Below are 25,597 nucleotides of genomic sequence, written 5' to 3'. Positions count from 1 at the left end.
TGGACCGAGCTATCCACGAGCAAAGCTGGGAAGGTTCACCCGGAGGCGCCGTCATACCATCTTAAAGCGACAAGGGATGTCGCTACGGAAGACCCCAGACTCCAGCGCTTCCACGTGGCCCCCGACGTAGGTCTCCGAGTCCAGGACGTGTCCATCCCTGGTCAGCTTGTTGAACTCCTGCTCCTGCTTGTTGGGGAAGACGATGTTGGCATGATAGGCCTGGACCATGAGCAGGGCCTCGCACAGGGTGCCGGATCCCTTGCGCAGCACCTGTCGGACATATGAGAGAGAAAGAGAGAGATGGGTTTGTGGGAGAATTAAAATCCTAACAAATCTTCAGTGCAGGGATTCCCAAACTTAGGGTCAGCCAAGGTGTTCTTGGACGGCAACTCCCAGAAAATCAGATTCACTGAATTCGCCGTACCACTTTGGAGGGCAGGAATACAGAAGCGGTGTGGAGAATTCCGCCTATCAATGCTAGAGCTACAATGGCATCAGGTAAGGGAGGTTTTTCAGACGCCGGGAACAGAGAAACGACAGCTTGGATTATTAGCCATGGAGAAACAGAAAAACAAGGAAAAGGATTGGGCTTCACCCAGGATCTATACCTCTCATGATTATTTGCCATTTTTACTTAGTTGTAGTATGCAAGAATCACTTTAATACTGCCGTATCTAACAGGGAGAAAGGCCTCAGCTCTGAGGTAAGCTCTGAGGTTCAGCTTGCCTAGTTCTGTCCCAGCTTAAAAAACAGGTAGGAAATTGGTAGGTCTCGCAGCCCCATCTTTCTGAATCCCAAATCTTTACTATTTTGTAAAGCAGAGCAAGACTCAAAGCACCTTGTCAGGATTTTCCGTCCATTTGAGTTAACCTGGAAGTCCCTTTTTTAATAATCATACACCCACCCTGTGCAGAATATTATAACTTTCGCTGCTTTTGTTTAGGAAAGGTTCCCGTACTTGGGGCTTCGAGGCACTGGTGGCAGGACCAGGCCTTGCCGCGAGGAAAGGGGCGACTTCACAGACGGCAGGAGGTTTGGATCGGATTGCTGCAGCCAAGGGCCCAGACTTGGTTTGCTGGAGTCCTCCTCCTATTGGGATGCTTGATCTAATCCTGGCAAACACGGGCTGAAGCCCCAAGACACACTCACCTCATCCGGCTCCATGGGAATGATGGTGCACAAGGCAAAGATGAAGGGGTGGACGTACTTCATGTACATGTAATAGGTGGCAACGGCGTCGGACACTGAATAGGTGGCCAGAGTCTGGGAGAAGCGGCAGAATGGAAACAGGTCAAGGCTCTGGGTTAAAAAACCCCTGCTCTCCCACCCACCCCATGTATCTGGATAAGGAGGGATTCTGAACTACTAACCCTCCTCATCACTCTGAAAGGCCCAAGAACTGACGGGTAATCTTGCTTATCAGAAGCACAGACCAGGAAAGGTCTGAGTGGCTCTTCCACACCTGAATGGGGTGGTGGTAGGGTTTGCTGGTCTGAGATTTAACAACCTTCCCCCCACGAATGTGTGCACAAGTCACAAAGATGACACAGTACACAAATCCAGATGCCCTGGGTTCTGGACAGGGTCTCACATCTCGTTCACCAAGCATCGCTATTATTAACTGGCTGAAATCCTGTTGCGTTATATCAGTACAGTTGAAGTTTTTGTATTTTCTGTGCTGGTTAATAAAACCAGTAAACAAAGAAGCCCTGCCGTTATTCTGGGGGGCACCCATGCACACTGGAGCGGGGGGTGTTTGTGTGCTCCTGGAAATCACAGTAGGGGCTCTTTACGACAAGTGAGGAATGGACTGAAACGTGCTCCTTTCCTCATGGTACGCAACAGGATTTGGGCCTGTGAAGCCAAGGGACAGGACCTATGAGTCACAAGAATTCCCCTCCCCTCCGTGAGAAGACGACTTGCGATTTAAGGGGCCCAGCAACCCATCAAATGTCGCCTTCCTCCTTTGGGGCACCCCCAAGGCATGGCGATTCCAGTCTGCAAGCCCAGGACACCTGGGCAAAGATGACAGCCTGGCCAGAAAGCCCACGGGGCTTGTTGGGGGTAAAGGGAGCCTCCCCTTCTGCATGGGAACAGGGCCGTTTGCCGAGGCCTCCCCCCTGCTCCTCAACACTGGCAGACGCCATGGGGCAGAATCATCACCTGAGGCTCCTCTGTAGCCATCCGGCACATCTCTTCAGGGTCCAGCTCCACGGGGTCGTAGCCCAGCTTCGCTTTGGCCGCTGCCTTCAGGTTGTGGCTTCCCACCGGGAGGTAACTGTCTCTCTTGACCCACCTGCCGACGAAAACCACACCATCCAAAGCACTCAGGTAGGGCTTGTTTTTAATGTGCAAATCGCTTAGAGTAGTGTTGGATGCTAAGTCAGCAGCAGAGAAATGGAGTGGGAACCCATTATCTACGAAACTAGTATCCACTCTATACACAGTCTGAAAATATTAATAATATGAACAGAAAAATCCCACAAATATATATTTCTAAAGCTGAAGTTGCCAGATATTGATACTATAGGAAGCCAGAGAACATGTTAATATATATTGTTCACTATGAAAACAAGTGTGTGTGTGTTTAGTCGTTTAGTCGTGTCCGACTCCTCGTGACCCCATGGACCAGAGCACGCCAGGCCCTCCTATCTTCCACTGCCTCAAGAGTTTGCCATTATCCATGTTTTTCAGCATCTGCAGAGGGCTTGGAACAGATCCTCCCCAGATATGGGGATTCTACTGTACATAAAATAATAAATACACGCGAAAGCATAATTATCTATAGAGAAACAGGAAGCAGGCAAGCTAGCTTAATTTGGAATGGAAGTTGGAGGTGTCAGGCGAGGCCAACACAGTTCAGACTTCCTAACTACAGAGAATCTTTGCTGCCTTCCCTCCTCCCACGTAGTCTCACAAAGGGCCCCTGTAGGGCTGAAGAACATGCTTCTATGATACTAAAGCAAAAGCAAAGTGTGCTGCGTATATGCTGCCCTGTAACGCATAAAGCACTCTTTGGGCACATTACCATTCAGTTATACAGGCTACATGTTTGCCCTCCTGCAATGAGCTGGGTACTCAATTCATCAGCCTTGAAAGGATGGAAGGCTAAGTGAACCTCAAGTGGTCCACCTGGGATTGAACCTGAGTTATGAGCAGAGGTTTGGGTGCAGTACTGCAGTTTAACCATTGTGCCACACAAGACTCCTACTAAGTGAGAGGATATCTGAGTCGGCATGATATAAAATGCACCCTGCGACTCCTTCCCATCGTGGGTTACCTGTTGTAGGGAGACGATGGCCAGGGGGTGGACTACTACCTGACTCTTCCCACCCTGCCCTCTCTATCAGGTGGAATTCAGAAAGGATGCAAGGGCAGGCTTCTCCTACCTGAGACAATCCATGTGGATGCACTGGGAGGACTTGTATTCCCCTTGGCTGTCCTTCTGGAATCCAATCTCTTGCTGCATATTCAGTCCATGAACCGCCGCCCGGGCTTCCACGAAGGGCCTGGAGACCGAGGAAGAGCGAGGAAGCCACAAGAAACAGAAGGATGTTTCATTTCTTATGCTTTAGGAATGGCAACCAACATTCCAGAACAAAAAACAAGCTCACAGGACACGCAAGAAAATATCCGTTTCAGGTTCCCAGCTGTCACGCCTACATCTGGGACAGACCATGTGAGATGACGGAGCGTTGCTCACTCCCTCATGAGCGGTCAGCAGGATTTCTATTGTCCTCCTCCTTCCCAAAGATATTTTTTGTGCCTCGGCAAAAGAGAGGGGTGCACCTCAAGGAATCCACTGCATTAGTTAGTGGTTTTCTTGAGCCGCACCCCTCTCTTTTGCAGAGATCTTATATTTGCCCAGATGGGACTCCACATAGGCATGAATGTGCTACAATTCCAGCCATGATGAACTAGCTTTTAGCTTGTATTTCTGAATTTTTCTGCACGATGGCTTAGGGTAGGGACTCCTCTGGATTTAAAAGGTTTATTCTCTCTCTCTGTGAAATATAGGGTGAATTAGGATTGTATAAGATGCGTAACAAACCTTGTAACATGGCATGTGAAGAATTGTTTCTAGTCTGTGGCTCCCTTCAAATGTGCTTTGTGGGGCGGGGGAGGTGGCCATATGGCCCCCATGGGGAATGGCTGGTCTAAGCTGTAATCTCAAGACTGGAGGCCACTCAAATTCTCACCAGTCAAAGAAGTCTCCGTTATAGGTCACCATGATAGTCGGCTTGGTTTCTTGAACATGTTCAAACCATCGCTGGAGAAGATGGGCCTGGTTTTACAAGGAGAGAAGCAATGCATTGAAAACTAGAACACGGTAGGACCACAGGATCCATGGGGGGGGGGAATCAGTTCCAAGCTCCCACCCACCCGCAACAGATGCTGGACAGCACAGACATAAAAAACATGTATATGGTATAATATCTGGTTTCCTCTAGTAGCCAGTTCTGGCTATAGACCTTGGAACCGCAGATTTCTGAGCCTTAATATTTTTAGGCAGCAGATAAGTGGAACCCATAGATATGGTGGTCAAACTGTATTCAGTGAACGACAGACTAATACAATTCCCTCTATGTGACCAGCTACTCTCCTAGCTCAGAGACCATGTGTACACTCTAGAATAGAAACCAATCTCCCCAATTCTGCATTCAGTAAAGGGTTGATGCATTTATCTGTGTGAGCTTTCTCTTTTATTTCTTCTCTGACACAGATAACTGTTATTTTTGAAGAATGCTTTTGCTAGGTCGTCTGAAAATGCCATGTCACTTGAAAATTATGCGGTTGCAACGGTTATCGGGGATACAAGCGGCCTAAATAGAAAGAATTCCCTCCTTGCTCAGGTGGCTGAAAGCCCAGTGCAGACAACTCCAGGTTCCTGATGATTCATTACACACTAACATTAATTTGAGAGCCAGTGTGGTGGAGTGGACAGTGTTGGACTAGGACTCAGGAGACCTGGGTTCAAATCTCCATCCCACCATGAAAACTCACTGGCCAGTGGCAAAGACAAACCACACCTTGAACATCTCATAGAGCTCGAAAGCCATGTTATGGCCTCTGAAGCTACATAACAGACGGCGGGGCTGAAACCACGAATGGACAGGACTCGAGCCCCAAAAAAGCAAAAACACGGGCTACCCTTCCTCTCCCTTTCTCTGTGCCATTCCTCCTCTTTCTTTCCTCTCCATCTGGTCGGCTGCTGGGGAAGAGGCAGACAGCTTCCCCAGAGGCCTGGACTGAACGCTGAGAAAGACATTAGAACAAGGGATATTCTGTGTTACCCCATAGGTAACAAACTACATTCTTTGTTTCCAGAACCACGACTGGTTTTGATGGCTTGCGGCTTAAGGGAAAAGAAGAAAAGGGAACGGCGGTTATCTAGACCCGTTACTTTCCCAAACAAAGTGGGCTTACCTCATCTGGTTCATTAAAGACACAAAAGGGACCTTCGTATTCTGGTTTGGGAGTAAACTCGAAATCTTCAATGTCTTCTGAGACGATCTCCCTGTTTGTAATCAAGTAACCCTGTCCGGTCAGAAGAAAAAAGGGACATTTGACCGAAGAAACGAGCTGCAGACAAGACGTTGCCTTACCCTCTGACGATTCTCTTAAGAGGCTACTAAATGCAGCGCGAGGCATCCCACGTCTCTGCCTTCCCTAGTCTCGTCTCATGGTGGAACTGCCCTGCTCAACCGACTCCAGCTGCCTTGGAATGCTCCTGCCCTCATTCTAGAATGAGGAGGAGGGCAACAACAAAGGAGAAGGCAAGCTAGGCGGAGCTGGGCACGAAATGAACTGGCACAGCATACAAGCAGGCCGTGCACCTGGGCCAGGAGAGAGGAACTCAGAGCAGTCAAGAAACATCCGATTTCAGCCCCCTCTACCTAGGCAAACCACGGCCCTCAAATGCATGATTTCCTTGAGGGGGGGGGGGTGTCATTCTGTATCCTCCCTTCCTATCTCTTCTCTACGACACAGGCAGGAGCATCCTCATTGCCTGACTCATCTCTCTGTAGCAGTGAAAACTGTTGGGAATTGTTAGCCATTCAATGGGTGGATTCAGGCACGATCACTGGAGAGGAGGAACTGCTTGTTTATTAGCATGCCAGGTGACTTGCATGAGCCCCTTCCTCTTCTTGACCAATTCACCAGCTCTCTTTCTTTGGTGGGTGAGCAAGGATGAGCCTTCCTCTATCTTCAGTCGCTTTACTGCCTTTGTTTTAGGCCCCACACATTTGGGGACATGAAGGATGCACTGATGAGTTTGTCCTCGTGTCCCCCCCCCTTCTCTCAGCCATATGTAGCCTGCACAATTAAATTGTAAACTGCTCAGAGAGTGCTTTAAGCGCTATGGGGCATTATATAAGCAGCATGCTTTGCTTTGCTTGGCTTGAGCCATGGAGGCCACCACCCCAACTACCTGGCCGTCGATCATGTAGGAGATCATCATGATCTGGTCCGTTTCCGCATCAGGAAATTTCAAAGGAAGCTTGGTGGTCTCAATGTCAAAGGCCAGAACGACAGGATCCTAGGAAAGGAAAGGATCATCAACATCTGTCTCATCACTATCAGAGGTTAGGCTAAAATCAGAACAATCCTAAATGCCAAAAAAAAAAAAAAAAAGGTGCAATTTAGCACCCACACTTGTTTGGCTATAACACCTGTTATCTTCCAAGCTCACCAGCGCATAAGAGATGCCAATGCTGGGAATTTTGTCTTAAGAGTTTTTACAACCTCGCAGGCTCCCTTTAGTAAGCGTGGCTGGGAGGGACCTTTCTGGGCTGGGGCGATGGTCAATCTATCCAGCACTAAACCGTCCTTCTCTGCCTCTGAATTCAAAGAGAGCCCTGCCTCTCTGATTTCGAGCTTTTTCCCATGCTAGGCTATTGAAGTCTGTTGCTGAAAGCAACCATGTTTGTCAGTTTGCAGTTCGATCTGTTCCAGCTGTAAGTAATAAAATCTTTTATTCTTTCTTTTCACAAATGTCTCCAAGCGAGACCGCAAGTGCCAGTTAATGAGAAAAGGGGTGAGTTACTGTGGGAAACTTGAAGCTATTCCTGCTCAGTGAATCCTTGCACTTCTGCTGTGCAGCTAGAGGAATTTAACCAAAAATTCAAAACTCTGTAACATTTTATATCCCAGCTTCTTAAGATTTTGCAGGGTGACAAAAATGAGCAAATAATTTACAAAAATGGTTGTTGTGGGTTTTTCGGGCTCTTTGGCCGTGTTCTGAAGGTTGTTCTTCCTAACGTTTCGCTGGTCTCTGTGGCCGGCATCTTCAGAGGACAGCTGGCCACAGAGACTGGCGAAACTTTAGGAAGAACAACCTTCAGAACATGGCCAAAGAGCCCGAAAAACCCACAACAACCATTAGATCCCGGCTGTGAAAGCCTTCGCGAATACATTAAATTTACAAAACACCAGAGGTACTGAAACAAGAGCTGTCACACAGATATACTCACTGGCCGTTCTACCAGGTCATCTCGGCGGGTGATTTCAGGGGGAAAACTGCTGCCCCGATAGCGAACGTTGTACCAGTGAGCCTGTCATAGGAAGAAAGGAACCAGCAGAGATATACTTAAGGAGGCCTAAATGCACTGTTATGCTTTCACCCTGATCCCAATTACAGTGCTGCAGATGTGTGCAGAATGGGCCATTATGCAATACGCTTCAGTTAAAAACACACAGGAAAAGAAATATGTTCCCAAAGTAGTTCCTTAAGAAGAAAAGAGAGGGAGGGAAATTGATTTTACAGTGGCATTATTATAAATGAGAGACAGAAAAAGATACAGGTACAAAATGCAGGAGAAGAAGAAGGTTTCTGGTGATAGAAAATACAGGTCAATTCTACCGCTAGCTGTATGACCAGTTTTCAAGAAGCGATGTTAAATTTCTACCTTGAATTCAGAAACTCTAACATGAGAGTTTTCTGTGCCTTTTACGACCAGTTCACAACATACCTGGGTTAAAGAAAGACTACTGTTTTACCCAGGGTTCTGGCTTTAAATGTGGGCTGGCAGAAGCGTGCGCTGTTAATTCTCCGATTCTATTTTTGACTCTAATCTGGTAAATAGGAAAGCCAAATAGCATTGTATACACCTGGGGGGGGGGCAGGAAAATTTTAGGGGTAGGAACAGACTTCCTCCCTTTTTTAATTCACTGACCAATCAGTCAAGATGGAGAGTGCAGGATGTGTTGCATTTGTAACACCTGTGCCATGTCTGTTTTCTTCCCAATGAGGTGTCTGGGTAGAAATGCTCTAAGTGTTAGTTGGTGGTCCTCTTTGAAGACATAAAAGGATTTCATCTGACATTATTTCCTTTTGAAAAGGACATTTGGAAACGCAGCCTTCCAACACAAGCCTGAAGCCTTGGCATCAAGCTGCGAGCTGCCATCCCCGAGGAATCACGGAGGCACATCTGGCAGACCTTCCTCACTCACCACATGGATCTTCAGATCGATAGACAGGCGGATATGGTAGGGCACATCGTATTCCCGCATGTCCACTATGTTGTCCATCTGGTCTGCGGTCTTCTTGGAGGGCTCCTCCTCCTGAGTGGTCAGGCTGCTCCCCGTGAGGGCGCTAGAAGGGAGAAAGGGAGGACTTGGTGAGCAAAGTTTACAGACCGCCAATTAATGCACTACGGCAGCTGTGCGGGAGCTCCCTTCTCTGTGGCACTCATGACGTGATTAGGTTAGGCATCCTTCAGTCTCGAAAGACTATGGTAGCGTGCTCTGTGTGGAGGACTTGGAACAGCGTCTAGTGTGGCTGAGGAGGCCAATTCGAGAGTGACAATCCCTTCCACACTGAAGACAAATCCAATCTGTCCCCTGTCCAGCTCCCTGGTTTTGCTGCTTTTGTGATTTCCTCTTTGCCTCGGCCTGCTGGGCAAGGGTCGCTTCAAATTGGGAGAGGCCACGATGCAGTGCCTGCCTCCAGGCTGAACGCTCAGATGTCAGGGTTTCCCATCTGTTGAGGTCTATTCCTAAGGCCTTCAGATCTCGCTTGCAGACGTCCTTGTATCGCAGCTGTGGTCTCCCTCTGGGGCGATTTCCCTGCACTAATTCTCCATACAGGAGGTCCTTTGGAATCCGACCATCAGCCATTCTCACGACGTGCCCAAGCCAACGTAGACGTCGCTGTTTCAGCAATGTATTCATGCTGAAAATTCCAGCTCGTTCTAGGACTACTCTGTTTGGGACTTTGTCCTGCCAGGTGATGCCAAAAATCCGTCGGAGGCAACGCATATGGAACGTGTTCAGCTTCCTCTCCTGCCGTGCACAAAGGGTCCAGGACTCGCTGCAGTACAGGAGTGTGCTTAGGACACAGGCTCTATAGACTTGGATCTTTGTATGTGTCGTCAGCTTCTTATTGAGCCATACTCTCTTTGTGAGTCTAGAGAACATGGTGGCTGCTTTGCCAATGCGTTTATCCAGCTCGACATCCAGAGAGAGGGTGTCAGAGATGGTTGAGCCAAGGTACACAAAGTCATGAACAACCTCCAATTCTTGTGTAGAGATGGTAATGGAAGGAGGTGAGTCCACGCCCTGGCCCATGACTTGCGTTTTCTTCAGGCTGATTGTTAGTCCAAAGTCTTGGCAGGCCTTGCTGAAACGATTCATGAGTTGTTGGAGGTCTTCAGCAGAGTGGGCAACGATGGCTGCATCATCTGCGAAGAGGAAGTCCCGCATGCATTTCAGTTGGACTTTGGTCTTCGCTCTCAATCTGGAGAGATTAAAGAGCTTTCCGTCTGATCTAGTCCGGAGATAGACACCCTCGGTTGCAGTTCCAAAGGCATGCTTCAGCATGACAGCAAAAAAGATCCCAAAAAGTGTTGGTGCGAGGACACAGCCCTGTTTCACTCCGCTTCGGATGTCAAAGGGGTCTGATGTTGAGCCGTCAAAAACTACAGTGCCTTTCATTCCCTCATGGAAAGATCTGATGATGTTAAGGAGACGAGGTGGACATCCAATCTTGGGAAGTATTTTAAAAAGGCCATCCCTGCTAACCAGATCAAATGCTTTTGTAAGGTCTATGAAGGCCACTAAGAGTGGCTGTTGTTGTTCCCTGCATTTCTCCTGCAGCTGTCGGAGGGAGAATACCATGTCAGTGGTGGATCTATTAGCTCGAAATCCGCACTGTGATTCTGGATAGACTCTGTCTGCAAGCACCTGGAGCCTCTTCAGAACAACACGGGCAAGCAGCTTCCCTACAACGCTAAGAAGAGAGATGCCACGGTAGTTATTGCAGTCACCCCTGTCTCCTTTGTTCTTGTACAATGTGACAATGTTTGCATCCTTCATGTCCTGTGGTACTCCACCTTCCCTCCAGCAGAGACAAAAGATTTCGTACAGTTCAGTGGTGATGATCTCCTTACAGCATTTCAGCACTTCAGCAGGGATGTTATCCTTTCCAGGTGCCTTGCCGGAGGCGAGGGAGTCCAAGGCCGCTTTTATTTCTGCTAGGGTTGGTTCGCTGTCCAGCTCTTCCAAGACAGGTAGGCACTCAATGTTATTTAATGCTTCTTCGGTTACTACATTCTCTCTGGAATATAGCTCAGAGTAGTGCTGTACCCAGCGTTCCATCTGCTGTGCTCGGTCCTGGATGAGCACACCTGTAGCAGACTTCAAGGGAGCAGATTTCTTCTGTATTGGACCTAAGGCCTGCTTGATACCGTCATAACGTGATAGAAGGATGATAAATGGGGCTACGTCACCACTCCCTCCTAGCAGAAATCACTTGCCAGCAATGCTTGGATACAGAAATATGAAAACGGAACCAGAACTCAGTTGCCTCCTGCATAGACAGCTCAGCGGTTTAGGTCTCTGGACTCTATAATCCATAGGGGCCCTTCTAGCTCTGCGGGTCTAAGATTATTTAACTGCTGGAGAGATCGGTGATTTAGGTCTTTGGCTATTGAGCCAGAGGTTGGGAGTTCGATTCCCGACGCTGCCTCCTTGAGAGGGGCTGGGCTCCATGATCCACAGGGTCCCTTCCAGTTCTGCAGTTCTAGGATTATTATTATTATTATTGCATTTATAAAGGTACTAACCAATGGCACTGAGGAAAGGACAAGCTGCAAAGTGAACTGTAGGGGAAGAGCAGGATACTCCTTCCCTCTTTCAACCATGCATACCTTTCCAGGAATTCAACAACAATGGTACTTCAGGGGGTTTCATAACTGGAAGCAGCAAAACACGGTCTGGCCTTTTGAGGCTAAGAGGGAGCCCAAGGGGATCCCAGACCGGGCCTTCGGCTACTCTACCTGGCGAGCATAGAGGTGTAGGCGTCCACCGACTGGTTCCGTTCTCTGTTCTTCTTGACAGCAGGCGTGATCTCCCTGCGCACTTTCACCAGGTCATCCACAGTGTGGAAGGAGAGCTTGATGTAGTTTCGCTTCAGCCCCACCAGGTGATTTGGCTATTATTGAAAAAAGGGAGGCTTCACTAAGAAGGCGAGGCAAGCTTTGAAGAAGTCAACAAGATGCAGTCCATGGAGAGGGAAGAGACAGAACAGCGACAACACATTGCCAACATGATGGGAGAAAGATAACAAGACAAAGAAGCTAGGGAAGGGACCATCTGCTATGCGGGATTTCAGGCACGAGAAAGCACGAAAAGGGAGAGAAAAGGCAGGTTCTATAACAGATGCATCTACAAGGGCCACAAAACAGACACACAAAGCATGTTGCACCAAAACATCACTGAAACAATACAATATTAGCAAGAAGAACCTCCTTCCGTATTCAAAGGTTTTTGATTATTGTACTATCAATACCTGTAGTATACTTATTTTGTAGTCATTTCCAGGAGAGACTCTTGTCTTTTCTCTTTCCTTTTCTCTGAGCTTATATTGATGATTTATTTTTAGTAGGGATGGGGATTCTGGTATTTTTTGAACAACAACACCCAGATGTCTGCTGGAACTGCGCCAACTAGAATTCTGGGTGTGTTTAGTTTGTCTCTCAAAAGCCCTTCAGAGGAACTGGCCAGGGGAAGCTAAGCTCCATGGCCCTGCAAAACATGAGGGGTATTGTACTTTATCGATCCATTATGCGCCACACAGGGTAGCCTTTCAGGAAACCACAATACCCCTCATGCTTTGCAGGGCCACATCATTTAGCCCCACCACCTACCCAGTTCCTCTGCCTCAAAACTCTGATGTAGAGGAATTCCTCCTCCCCCACCACCACCCACCAGGCTGTTTATGCACCAGCTGTAGCCTGATCTACCTCAAAGGTTTCTTCTAAAGATAAAGGAGGGAGGAAGGAGAGCTGCATATGCTGCCTTGAGCTCCCTGGGGGAAAGGTGATCTAGAAATGCGATTCATAAAATTAGGAATGTGGTTCTCACCAGGTCCAGATCCTCTTTCGGGACAGTCTCCAGCTTTGCAATTTTGCCCTGGAATTTCTTAGACAGGAAGGACGAGACTTCTCGGTCGCAACCCTAGAGAGACAACAACAAATCAGAGGAGCCAAGAACAGATATCCCTTCCTCTACAACCCTTCCTTAAACTTCCTTCTACTGAGGAAACGGTTTCTGTGCTGGTGTCTCTTAAAAGCAAACCCTCCTGGGGTATTCAGAGAACGCGGGAACATGGCAGGGTTTCCATTCCGCCCCTGTAAGGGTGTGATCAGACCTCTTAGGTCTCACTGATGTTGTGCTAAAATTCAGACTACATGTGAAACAAACACAAAACTCATTTCAGGTTGGACACTGACCAAGACAGGTAATAACAGGAGAGCTATGTAATAAAACAAAACAGACCTGTCTTTTACATGAAATAGGCTGTCACTGATTATTTCCTTATTTAAGAGTCTGTATTATATAGGGCTGTCTGTGCAGGACAGCCCTATAAACTCTCACATACCAGTCTGAGCACCCATTAAACTGGAGCTTTTAAATTGTTTCTTAGTGTTTTGGCTTACAAATTAAGACTGTAATCCTACACATTTCTATTCAGAAACAGGCTTTGCCGAACTCAAGGGGATGTGTATCAGTATAAGACTGAAGCCTAAAGGGACTTAGGATTGGCCTTAGTCAAGGGACTGCAGTTTTATGCCCGGCTTGGGAAGTTCCCTCTCACCTTTTGGGTTGCAATGTAGAAGTACGGCTTATAGGGCAAGGCCACCTAGAAAAGAGCAAAGACAAGTCAGTTCCACACAACTGTACTGTAGGACCTGCCTATCTGCGGGATCAGCATCTGTTGTTTCACTTACCTGCTGCTTAAAACTAATAAATAGATATGTGTATCTGTTTCCAGGTATATCTATATAGATACTCAGATAGATACAGACAGACATAGGATTTGCTATTATCCACTATTTGTGGCATCTGCGGGGGGGGGGGGGCGGGGGTTGGAACTGATTCACCTCGGAGTCCTCCCTGCAAAGACAGTGCAGCTACAGCAATGTACCCATCTCCCCCTGCCCCAAACGTCCCAACACCAGGTGTTCCATGGGATTTCTCTGATGTTTACTTCTCACATGGAAAAGGGAAACAGGGGCTCTGTGGACAAGGGTTGTTTTAATCCAAAGACCTGTGTAGAAAGAACACCCAACTCCCCACACATCCCACCCTGTTGACCAAGGTTTGTCCAAGAAAGCAGGGGAGGTGACACTGGTTGTTGCAGACATTGGTGTAAGAAAAGGATGTTTATTGCTTTGGCATACTTTCAGAAAAATGTTTTCAAGGAGGGGGGCACAGAGATCACCTGTAGGAAGCCTGACTTTTGTTATCCCCGTGAGTTCTAGAAAACAGTTTGAACATCAACATGCATGTCCTGGGGGGGGGGGGAGAACACACGACTGTTTTTGCCTGCAATAAAATGCCCGCTGAAATGCCGTCGTGCATTATTTTACTGTGCTCACTCCTCAGGTTTCCAACAGGGTTTTTAAGGGGCCCGCAAGGATCAATCTCAAGGAACCTTAGTCTCCTCTTCAGACGCAAACTCACCTTAAACCTGCCTCCATCCTCCTGAATGAAATAGTAATCCACAGCACTAATCAAACGTTTATCGTCATCCAAAATCTCTGTCTAAAACAGAAAAGGCCACAAATGAGAGCGATTGTGATGTGAGCCCCACACACTCCTCTCCATCTAGGACTGTGGTTCCCAACCTTGGCTTCCCAAAAGGGTCTTGGACTGTGACCGCCCAAATCCCCAGCTGGCACAGTCAGTGGCGAAGTCTTCTGGGAATTGCAGTCCAAGGACACCTGGGGTCCCAAGGTTGGGAACCTCTGCTCTAGGAGCATTGGCTCCAGACCGGCCAAATTCTCAGCCTCCAGAACTAAAGAGTTTCCACACCCACCAAAGAGGAGTCAATCAGTCAGTTCAAGTTTATTGTATTAGCACAATTGTTTAAAATACAGTAGTGGTCAGATAAAATCATTATAAAATCAAAGACATATAAAATAATAAGAGACCCTTCATATCTGGGAATCTCCCACACAATTGATTGCAATGGCTTTCAGAAAATTAGCTCGAATATTTCTGGCTGCTTTTGCAATCAAGTTCTCTGCGTGTGATGAAGTCGAGGCTCCTGTTCATGGAGAGCAAACATGCCACCTCTCGACCAAATGAAAACACTGGGGCTCTTCTGCCTCCTGATGTGGATAACTGTGATGTCATTCAAGGCAGGTCATGTGGGTGTTTCCATTTGTGACATCAGTCTGAACAGGTCACCCGACTACATATTATTGTGATGTCATCCTGCGTGTGAGGATGCATGGCCAAGCACCAAAATTCACCTGGCTATTTTACAGCCAGGACAAAACAGGGTGGAAAGGTGCTCCGATGACTATTGGTTTGGCACTGCTATTCAGTTCTGGAGAGGTCCGTCATGACCTGCATCTCCAAACATAGGGTTATGGTGTCAGAATATAGTATGGCATAGTCTGACAAGACCTCAGTGACTTCTCTCTCAGCATCGTAGGATAATTTATTTATTTAACATATTTTAACTAGTCTTTCCCCTAAAAAAAGGACGCAAGACAGCTGACATCATTGAAAGACAGCAGTGAAAGCTAGCAACTGTGAGTATACAAATATTAAAAAGGATCAAACAAATAAAAAAATCCCCTTGGTCAAAAGGAAAGCTTCCCTGAAGAGAAAAGCCTTCACCAGTTTGTGGAAGAGGAGCCAAGACGAGGCCAAGCTGGCCTACAGTGGAAGAGAGTTCCAGAGTCCCTGAGAGCAGCCACAGAGAAGGCCCTCTCCCGTGACCCCACCTACTCACCTGTGAAGGTGGAGGGATCGAGAGAAACATCTCTCCTGAGGATCTCAATGCCCAAGCAGGCTCATAAAGGGAAAAATGGTCTTTGAGATCGCTTGGACTCAAGCTGTTTAGGGCTTCATAGGTTAAAGCAGTGGTTCTTAATCTTTGTTACTCAGGTGTTTTTGAACTGCAACTCCCAGAAACCTCAGCCAGCAGAGCTGATGGTGAAGGCTTCTGGGAGTTGCAGTTCAAAAACACCTGAGTAACAAAGGTTAAGAACCAGTGGGTTAAAGCAAGCACTTTGAATTGTGATCAGAAATGGTTCGGCAGCCTGTGGAGCACTTGAACAGGGTGGACATAGTAACAAGAACAATCATTCTTTTCAAAGAAACCATCCCTACTGCCTAAATCATGGATCCACTGGATTATGGAGCTGAAACAGGCCTACAAGGTCATCACGTCCAACTTCCTGCTCAGTGGAAATTAATAGAAGAAGGGACAGAAAACCGTTTTTGTTTTGATTCTGTCATTCCATCCACATTCCTACTACTACTGTATTTCTAGATATTGGGTCACCAGTTGTCTTTCAGAGCATGAACAAAATACCCCCCACAACGAACGCAGGAAAGACAGTCCTATATGCAGTAGGTACATTCAGTAAAACGGCCCTGGCTGAGCTGCAGTCCGAAGGCACTAACAGAGAGGAGGGGCGGTACCTACAGGGTGCATGTTGATCAGCCAGCCGGTCCTTTCTCCAGGTTCCTTCACCCTCTTGAACCCAAACTGCGCATCGATCTTATCCGTGCGCTGGCTGCGCTCCAAGCGCTTGAGTGCTGAGAGGGAGGCGCTGTCATCCCTGCGACAAGAGAAGGCCAGAAGCGTCAGCGCACCATCCAAGCCATGAATATCTATCTATCTGTCTGTCTGTCCGTCCATCCCTCCTTCCCTCTATCTATTGTTTGCCATGTCTCAGAATATTACTGTACTTTTTAAAGATTTTTGGATACTGATGGATCTTTGCCTTGATATTGCCTTTCAGCGACAAAAGCTGCCTCTTTATACCCGCTGCTTCTCATTTCTAAATGCTGCCTTTCAATGGCCTGAAAACCTCCCCCCCCCCCCGCTTGTTGACTCCTTGCTTTCCACTTGAGATTCGGGCCTGCCAGGGCTGTCGACCGCCTGGGCTGTCAGAGGCGCCTCAAGGAGAAAGGCGGGGGGGCAAAAAAAACACCCCATTATAAATAAATACATAAATCAATATGGATGTGGGCATGCGTGCACAAAAAACCGTAAAAAAGAGAGTGTGTGTGAGTGTGAAAGTGTGTGTGTGTGTGTGGGGGGCTCCCCAAGGCCTCTGAAGTGTCTGCTCCCACTGCCCCCAGGCACTCTGCACATGCCCAGAGGCCCCCGCGAGTCACAGGGCCGGAGGGAGTCCCGTCTCTGCTCACCTCGCCGCTTCTCCCTCGCCGCCACCTCCTCCTCCCGAGGGGGTCTCGGCCTCGGCCTTCCACCGCCGCCAACCGCCGCCCCCGCCGCCCCCTCCTCGGCCTCCGCCTCCGCCTCGCCTCAGCGCCATCCCGCTCCTCCGAGCCCTCTCCGACTTTCGCGCCCTGAGGGGGGAAACATCGCGAGATCCCCCTCCCTCTTCCCGCGAGAACCGCCGCCTGGAGCCGCCAGCCAATCCGCTTCCCTCTCCGGGCCTCGCCTCTTCTCCGCCAGCCAATAGGAGGGCAGCGCTGCCCCGCCCACTTTCTCCTGTCTTGCCGTCCTTTTCTTCCAAGAGGCCAACTCCTCCCTTCCCGTCGCGGCCGGTCTTCCCTCCCTTCACTGATTGGCTAAGAAAGAGCCAAGGCGCGGCTTAGCGCCACCCACCTAGCGCCTCGACGAATGGGGGCAAGGGACTCTCAGCCCCTCCCACCTTGCCCCCTTGGACTCCGCCTCTCCGCCCTGCCGGCTCGAAGTCCTCCGCCTCCGCCTCAAATGCCCCGCCCCCTGATGCCTCGTAATCTCCTCCCTCTTCCTCGGATTGGCTCGCCGGCTGGGAGAACCCCGCGACGGGGGGCGGAGCCGAGGACAGCCGCCGGGGAGGCGCATGCGCCTTGACGCTCTCCTTGCCCGTGGTCGGGAGATCGGCTGCTGCTGCTGCTGCTGCTGCTGCGCTGCCATGGCTCCGGCGCTCTCCAAGCCCGGATCGGGGCCGCTGCCCCGCAGGCTCCTCGCGCGGTACCTCTTGCTGCTCCGCCTCTACCCGGTGCTCACCAAAGCCGCCTCCAGGTGCGTGCCCCCCCTTAGGGGCTGCGATCCCCAGCGCGCTTGGCCCGAGAGTGGGGTTTACTCGCGAGTAAGACGCGCTCAGGAGCATGAGATGCCCTGACCGGGTGGGAATCAGGGAACCCTTGACATCCGTTGAGTGTTTTACACCCGATGAAACCTTCGGAGGGTAGAATTTTTCCCCCTGCCTGGGAGGAAAAAAAAAGCCGTTGGGATTTACTCCCGAGTAAACACCTTGCAGATCACGTGGCAATCCTGAACTCCTTAATACTTGCTAGGTAGGGTTAAGCGAATCGCCGGGTACGGAATGATTGCTGCTAGGTAAGCATGCCGCTCAGGGCCGCTTTACTCCTGAGTAAACTTTGCAAGGGGCGAGTCGGGCTTGTCCCGTGGCAGCGCGGGAGCAAAAGCCGGAGGGATTTACTCCCGAGTAAATCCCGGTTGGGCTGAGATTGTATCTAACACGAGCCACTCCTGCGGAGCAGGGCCGGCATTTACTTCCGAGTAAATGGATCGAGGCAGAATGGGAGAGACCACTTGCCCTTGTCCTGTTGAACTGCAAGGGGGGGGGCTTCCTAGGGGGGCATGCTTCAAGCCCTGTTGAGCTTGGGTGGGAATGACTCACGAGTAATCCTACTGAGGCTGCTGCGGTGCCTGCCTCTAAAGTGATCTTGCATTGGTTTTGTCCCTGCTTGCAGAGGCATAGTTAGGACGAGCCTGCGTGATTCCCTGATCGTTTTTTTTCCCTTTACTCCACTGGATGACGGCCAGTAATTATTTGTGCAAACTAATACGATGTGTGCAAAATAAAGTTTGTGCAAACGCAAGCAGCTTTACCTCTGGAGCAAGCCCCAGTGAATCCCAACGCATCTGGAAGTGCCTGCTTAAGTTTCTTCAAAGGCTGCAACCTTATCTGTCAAGAGGGTATCTTGATCAACCGGTTGAGCAGCGGTTGAGCAGCCGGAGCTGCTTTCAGTGAAGGAGCAGATGATGTATCTTTGAGTTGCAACATAATTTCTGACAGTTTCTTTTCCCCCATCTTCTTTTTCTCGTTCTGCGTGACTCTGTGAAGGAGCAATCTCCAAAATGTTGTATAGATATTTCAAACTCAAAATTGTGGCTTACTATAAGGAGTCAGTCCATCTCATACAGTGGTGCCTCGCTAGACAATGATAATCCGTTCCACTGAAATCGCTGTGTAGCGAAATCATTGTCTAGCGAAAAGCATTTCCCCATTGGAATGCACTGAAACCTGTTTAATGCGTTCCAATGGGGAAGAATCGTCGTCGTCTAGCGAAGATCGGCCATAGGAAAGCCGCTTTGCGAACCACCAATCAGCTGTTTAAATCGCTGTCTTGCAAAGCTTAGGTCCCGAAAACACTCATTTTGCGAGCATGGAGGGAGCTGTCAAAATAGTTGTCTAGTGAAAACTGGTTTGCAAAGCAGGGACCAAACATTGTCCAGCGAAATTCCCCCATAGGAATCGCTGTTTTGTGAATCGCTATAGCGATCACAAAAAGCCAATGTCTAGCGAAAAAAATCATGCGGGGTAACTGTCTAGCGAGGCACCACTGTATTTGGCCTTCCTCTTTTCCTGCTGCTTTCAACTTTTTCCAGCCTGATGGTCTTCTCCAGGGAATCCTGCTTTCTCATGATGTGCCCGGCTTGACCTTTGGAGCCAAACGGACCTGGGTTCGAAGTCTCCTCTTTCCTCAGATTCCCAAACCCAGTGATTAAAACTGCTGTGCCAATCAAAAGGGGAGAAGGTTGCTTCGCTTTGGTGTCTTTGGAGCGAGAGCCGGTGCGGGGGTTTGGCGGGGCTGGTGGATGTCTCCGCGCCTGGCATGGATTGCCAAACCCGACACCCACACCTGACAGGTGGAGCATTTTTGCATGCCTTGGCACAGGATCTGAAGCCTGGGAATCTCAGATCCTGTGGGTTGCTTCGCTCTCTGCTTTCTTGATCGCCAAAGGCGAGCGGGGTCGGTGTCTGTGCGTTGGGCTTGAGTTCGAGGGTGGGGGTTCAGTGGGGGCGCATGGGAATGGGTGGGGAGCCGGGGTTCTCAAACCAGGCACCCATTTCCAAGAATCATCATGCAACCAAGCGTGCCTTGCCTTAGAAATCTTTCACATTGATATGGATTGTGGTGTGTTTCAGAGAAATAAGATTCATCTCCAAGCAGGCTTTGCCTTATCAACTGGTGGTCTAAGAGTTTTTTTTTTTAAATGGGCTTTTGTGTTGTGTTCAAACTGTCATTTCATTTTCCATGTGTTTTAGCATTGATTTTACTTCCCGTTTTTAATACATAATACTTATTTCATTCGTTCTTAGACTTTTAAACATTTGTATAGTCAACGGTTTTGGCTTTTGCACGTTGTCTTTTTAATGAAGTACATTTTTAAGGAGAAAAGGTGGGATGGAAATATTTCAAATAAATAAATAAAAGAATAAAATAAAACAGCCTGTTCATTTGTTCTTATCATGGGTGGGGCAGTTCTTATGGTAGGAAATACACAGTTTTCCACATCTGAAATGAGGATTCCCAGTGAACTGAGTGGTGGATTAGGACTCTGGAGAACAGGGTTCAAATCCCCACTTGGACCCGGAAATTCACTGGGGGGGGGGAGTAGAACTGGCAAAACTTCTCCTTAAGGATCTCACCTGCCCTCTTGAAAGCCTGATGAGGGTCACTAGAGGTGGCTTCCGTCTTGATAGCACAAAAAACACACAAGGGAGGAAAAGTCTCCTTCCTCGGGCAGGATCCTGTCCTCGGAGTATGTGTGTGTGATGTTTCCTAGGACAATCCTGATTCAAGGTTCTAGGAACACGTACCATCTTTTCTCCCTTTTCCTCCTCTAGTGCCGTCCTGTCAGCCCTCGGCAGTTTCCTGTCTCAAATCGTGGACAAGAGCCATCAAAAGAAAGCGCTTGACTTGTGGGGCCCCACGAGGTTCGCCATTTACGGGTAAGTGGGAGCAAGACCGGGAGAAATCAGGGAGGCCTTTCTCTTGACCCCACCGCCTTCATAGGTACGCTTGGTGGGGACTGTGGCTGCTCCTTTAGACTCTGGAACTCCCTGCCACTGGAGGCCAGCCTGGCCCCATCTTGGCTGTCCTTCCCCAAGCAGGCCAAGAAGACCTTTCTCTTCACACCGGCTTTCCCTGGTTACCCAAGTACGGTTTTTTAAATGGATCGGCGGGCCTTCCTGCTTTGAACGTGTTTTGGTTTTGCCTCCTGTTGTTTTGTATGGCCTTTGATCCTTTTTCATATTTGTCTGTTTACTGTTGTGAGCTGTAACGTGGTCTTGGAAGGATGTAAGCCGCCTTGGGTCTTTTTTTTAAGGAGAAAGGTGGGCTAAAAATATTTTACCTAAATAAATAACCCTGTGAAGCAGGAGATATTGGGTGTCAGAAAGAGTTTACGGACTGGGTTGCCACTTCTGGTCTGCGTGTTGCGGTGTCTTTGGGCATCGGGTTGCGACTTCCAGAGTCTTGGGGGGGGGTGTCAATCTGGCCGAAGTTTCGGGGCAGAGTTTACACGAGCCATCCCAGGGGCCGAACCCATTGGCCCAAAGGTTTCAGTACCTTGGAGAGCGCTAGTAATCTTGCTCCCAGTTTCCGTGAGGTGGATTCCCGACTCCCGCAACAGTGGAATGCCTTTTCTCTCCTGTAATCGCTACCACCGACCACTTGGGGGTTGGGTCGTGGATCCTTTCTTAACACCCCCTTCTCTCCAACTCCAAGTATTTCCCTTACCCGTGGCTTTCTGCTAACGCTCCTGAAGGCGTGGGGCAACCGCTGGTCCTCCAGGTATTCTTGGACTACAGTTCCCATGCTCCTTCACCATGAGCTCTCCTGGCACGACCATCAGGGCTTGAGGTTTGCTTGTCAGGACACACCCAAGACAATAGGCTGCGTGCAACAATGGCTAAAATTCCGTTCCTTAGCATGATGTCACAATTTTCCTGCTCCTCTTCTAAGCTTCTCCTAGTCTTTCTTTTCCAGACCTCCCTCTTTTCATCCACTCCAAGCCTCTCCCTCCAGACCGTGATCTCACCTGCCCCAACCTTCTTCTAAACGCCCACCCTGTTGGTCTACTACCCGTCTTGCCTTCTGATTCCTCTGCCCTGAAAAAGCCTGTGTCCACCATGCCTAGGACTCTGCACTCTTTCACACCCATTTAGAATATCATCTGCCCTTTTCTCCCTGGTCCTCCGCCGAACCAACCTTTCACTCCCCTCTCTCAGCTTGGACTGTTTGTCAGCAATCCGTGAATGGCAGATTCCCCTAGAACAGCTCAAAGGTTTCCGAAGAGTTCATGGCATCTCTGCCAGCGGCCGATATTGGGAGGCGGGGAGGGACGGTTTTAGGATTTGGTGGCTTGGTTGTCCGGCTAAGCTCTTTGGGATTGACCTGCGCCACTGGGCAGTTGGGTGGATGAGGCCACCAACACCAGCGTTGCTCAACCTACGTTTCCCCACTCTTGACCGTCTTGCTTTGCCAGATTCTTCTTCACTGGACCTCTCAGCCACTATTTCTACCTGTACCTGGAGCAACTTGTCCCGTCGGATGCGCCTTTTGCCATCATCAAGAAGCTCCTGGTGGACCGGCTGTTGGTGGCCCCAGCCTTCCTCCTGCTCTTCTTTTTCATCATGAACCTCTTGGAGGTAAGGGACCGGGGATGGCGGGGGCTTGTCGAGCAAGGCAAGCCCATACTTCCTTGTTAATTGGGCCAAGGCGGAGGTTTTTAAGCCCTCTGGTTCCTATTTGTTGTCTTGTGCCTTTCAGGGTCATGACTCTGCTGCCTTCGCCAAGAAGCTAAAATCCAGTTACTGGAAGTCCCTCAAGATGAACTGGAAACTGTGGACTCCAGTCCAGTTCATCAACTTGAATTACGTTCCTATGCAGGTGGGTACCTCCCCCCCACTCCCTTTTCCTTTCTTCAGGTGACACAACCCCGGAAGGGTGATGAGGGGAAAGGAGACACACCCAGTCCCTTCCACAACTCCAGCAGGATTCCTTCCTCCCTCCCTCCCTCCCTCCCTCCCTCCCTCCCTCCCTCCCTTCATTCATTCATTCATTCATTCATTCATTCATTCATTCATTCATTCATTCATAAGAGAGCTGGTTCCCAATGGCTGGTACCACCACCAAGAAGGCCCACCATCTAGTAGATGTTTTCTTGGCCTCCTTCAAGGTGGTCCCCTAAGATCATGGCCTGGGAGGATCTGGTGGCATGAGTAGATGATCTCGAGAAAAGATGCTGCGGCAGGTAACGGGGTCTCCAAACCATGAAGGGCTCCATAAGTGAGCACCAAAACCATAAACTAGACCTAGGACGTCCCAGGTCACCAGTGCGGGAATCTTCTCGATAGTCCATCACCAGGCTGTGTTTGTGTATTCCCCCTTTCCTCCTTTACCAGTTCCAGGTGCTGTTTGGAAACCTGGTCGCCCTTTTCTGGTTCGCCTACCTGGCTTCGGTGAAGAAGTGACAGGGCAGACAAGTCAGAAGGTCTTGGCAGACGCCATCTGGGGCGGACGCGCTGCTTTGCACTTGACTTTTCGACAAGGGATTAGAGAAGGAGGACCTGAAATGAGAAAATAAAAATTCTCTTCTCTGCTGTTGTGGTAGAGTTCCCGGGATCGTTTCTACACCCTGTGGTCTGGCCAGCTGCCTTGCACTTTGACCTCACACTTCCTCGTACACGATGGAAGGGCGTCACGCCAACATCCAAGGTCCATCCTGCTAACAACCGTGTCTAACGTGGCATTTGATTAACTCCCTTTATTCTTGTTGCATTCCGATTCTTGCTGAGTCAACAGCAAGCAATAATTCCTTTTTTAAAAAAATCTGAACGGTGCTTAATGCTAAAGGTGTGCTAGGATCGGGGAAACCAGCATAGAGTGTGTGTGTGTGTGTGTCGGGGTTTTTAAAAAAGAAATTAACAGAAGTAGTTTTAAATGGCAAATGCAACTCTTGATTTCCTTTTGTGGCCTTATTTTCTAGTGCGGGGGAGGGCTGCGCGGAGCCTACTCTTGAAATAATAATAGTGTTCTGTAACTAAGAGCCAGAATGCCTCATAAATGTGTCAACTATGCACATAAATTTGCATTAAAAATCCTCTTCTATAATTTCTCCTGTTTTCCATAACTTTGTGTGGTTGTGCTAGGCATGGGAAGGAGCTGACAGGGAATAGACTTAACCCTCTTATTCAGAGGTCGAAGGAGGTCTGTATTACTTCTGGTGGAACTGTAATTACAATTATTTTATCTTGACTCTTCCTCTAAGGCGGTGGTTCCCAACCTTTGGTCTTCCAGATGTTCTTGGACTACGACTCCCAGAAGCCTTCACTGCTTGCTGTGCTGGCCAGGCTTTCTGGGAGTTGTAGTCCAAGAACATTTGGGATCCTCATGTTGGGAAGCCCTGCTCTTAAGGAGCAAAAAAGGTTGAAGTGTTGTGCACGTTTCCTCCTCTGTCCACCCGTTTACTCAAACAATGACCCCATGAGGTAGGCCAGGCTGAGACCATGGGAGTGGCCAACCCAATGAGCTTCATGTCATGAAGAGTTTTGGGCTGGGATCTCCCCAGTTCTGATCCAGTCCTCTCCTCTCTACACCACACGGTCTCCCGAACGTCCCACCTGGAAGAGGATCACGGTAAGGAAGGGGCCGTGGGTCTTATTTTGATCAGTTTTGTTTGCCAGCAGCTGCTCTTGGAGTCACTGAGATAATACAATGGTGCCTCGCTTGACGAGGATAATCCGTTCCAGCAAAATCGCTGTTAAGCGATATCCTTGTCAAGCGAAATAAAAAATCCATTGAAATGCATTGAAAACCTCTTCAATGCGTTCCAGTGGGCTGAATAATTCACTGTCCAGCAAAGATCCTCCATAGGGCGGCCATTTTCAGCTCCCTGTCTTGCGAAAAAGCCTTCCTAAACACAGCGGGGAGCTATTTTGTACACCCGGTGGCCATTTTGAAACCTGACGATCAGCTGTTTTTGATTATCGCAAAGCGAAAAAAGACCCCATTCAAACATCATTTTGCATTCGCAAAAAGTTCATCGTTAAGCGATTTCCTCGTCTAACGAGGTAATCATCAAGCAGGGCACCACTGTAATTTAGATTTGGTCAGCTGGGTCAGTGTTTAAAACCATGAATGCTGTAATGTAGCAGCCTTGTTAAAGGAAATTCATAGGCTGGTGCTCATGGTTTCCAGTAAAATTATGACATTCCCATGTTTATTTAAAATGTTTTTACCCCACCTTTCTCCTTAAAACGATCCAAGGTGGCTCACATCATTAAAAGTCAAAGCTAAAAACGGTAAGTATACCAAATATTTTAAAAGAATTAAACAGGCATTATATTGGAAAGGTAAATGAAATCAATTCTAAAAACACATTTCAAAGCAACAACACACAACAAACCTCTCTCGGGCAGCCACTCGCTCAGGGAAAGCCTGCCTGAAGAGAAAGGTCTTGGCCTGCTTGTGGAAGGAGAGCCGAGAGGGGGCCAGGCTGGCCTCCAGTGGCAGGGAGTTCCAGAGTCTAAAGGAGCAGCCACAGAGAAGAAGGCCCTCTCTCCTGTCTTCCCCCACCAAACGCTTCTGGGAGGGTGATGGGACTGAGAGGCTTATAGAAGTGGTCTGTGAGCTAAGCTTAGACTCAAGCCATTCCAGCTGGGATGTAACAAAGGCATGTACTAACATGGCCCGATCGGACCGCTCTAGAGCAGGCACAGCAATTCTTATTGATGCATTGATTTTATATGTATTTTTTTTAAAAAAAATATCTACCACGGCTGAGCATAATTCAGCTTTGAACTACAAATAAATAACGACCAACTTTGAAAACTATGGGATTGCGGCCATATAGCCCTCGAAGAGGGTTCAGAGGCTGAAATGTGTTGTTGTTGTTGTTTTTAACACAGGAATAAAGAGATCAAATCCAACCTGAACTCTCTTTGGCAGCAAATATTTTGAAACTGTGTCTGTCCTACTATGAGCACCTCCTGAGAAGGGAGGATTCTCTGGAAAAAGACCATCATGGCGGGAGAGTTCAAAAGCAGCAGGAGATGAGGAAGACCCAATACGAGATGGG

The 25,597-nt window shown here is 48.7% G+C and overlaps 2 protein-coding genes across 3 annotated transcripts in view; one reads left to right on the top strand and one right to left on the bottom strand.

Annotated features, from left to right (window-relative positions):
* The window catches only part of POLE (DNA polymerase epsilon, catalytic subunit), a 44,815-nt gene extending 27,829 nt beyond the window's left edge, over positions 1-16,986 (bottom strand). The window contains exons 1-15 of one of the 2 annotated variants that reach the window (XR_012081992.2): positions 16,678-16,847; positions 15,950-16,085; positions 13,969-14,049; positions 13,100-13,144; positions 12,367-12,459; positions 11,280-11,434; positions 8,455-8,596; positions 7,476-7,556; positions 6,434-6,541; positions 5,428-5,538; positions 4,200-4,285; positions 3,390-3,509; positions 2,164-2,296; positions 1,150-1,263; positions 58-270 (exon numbers count right to left, since the gene is read on the bottom strand). Coding sequence is in view for 1 of the 2 variants with exons in the window: in XM_072983728.2 (XP_072839829.2) it covers positions 58-270; positions 1,150-1,263; positions 2,164-2,296; positions 3,390-3,509; positions 4,200-4,285; positions 5,428-5,538; positions 6,434-6,541; positions 7,476-7,556; positions 8,455-8,596; positions 11,280-11,434; positions 12,367-12,459; positions 13,100-13,144; positions 13,969-14,049; positions 15,950-16,085; positions 16,678-16,805 (1,746 nt within the window). In the remaining variant the exon portion in view is untranslated. Of the gene's footprint in view, positions 1-57; positions 271-1,149; positions 1,264-2,163; positions 2,297-3,389; positions 3,510-4,199; positions 4,286-5,427; positions 5,539-6,433; positions 6,542-7,475; positions 7,557-8,454; positions 8,597-11,279; positions 11,435-12,366; positions 12,460-13,099; positions 13,145-13,968; positions 14,050-15,949; positions 16,086-16,677 lie in introns of both variants that reach the window. The other variant, XM_072983728.2, reaches the window with a different exon arrangement.
* Positions 16,987-17,322: 336 nt separating this feature from the next.
* Positions 17,323-23,631, top strand: PXMP2 (peroxisomal membrane protein 2). The gene is made up of 5 exons (XM_020778651.3): positions 17,323-17,503; positions 20,361-20,465; positions 22,004-22,166; positions 22,288-22,407; positions 22,923-23,631. The coding sequence occupies exons 1-5, from the start codon at positions 17,394-17,396 to the stop codon at positions 22,989-22,991; spliced, it is 567 nt and encodes a 188-aa protein (XP_020634310.3). The 5' UTR covers positions 17,323-17,393; the 3' UTR covers positions 22,992-23,631.
* Positions 23,632-25,597: the final 1,966 nt, after the last annotated feature.

The sequence above is a fragment of the Pogona vitticeps genome, chromosome 14, assembly GCF_051106095.1.
Source record: "Pogona vitticeps strain Pit_001003342236 chromosome 14, PviZW2.1, whole genome shotgun sequence".
In the NCBI taxonomy this organism is placed as follows: domain Eukaryota; kingdom Metazoa; phylum Chordata; class Lepidosauria; order Squamata; family Agamidae; genus Pogona; species Pogona vitticeps.
The sequence above is the reverse complement of the archived record's forward strand: the minus strand, read 5'-3'. Positions and strand labels throughout refer to the sequence as shown.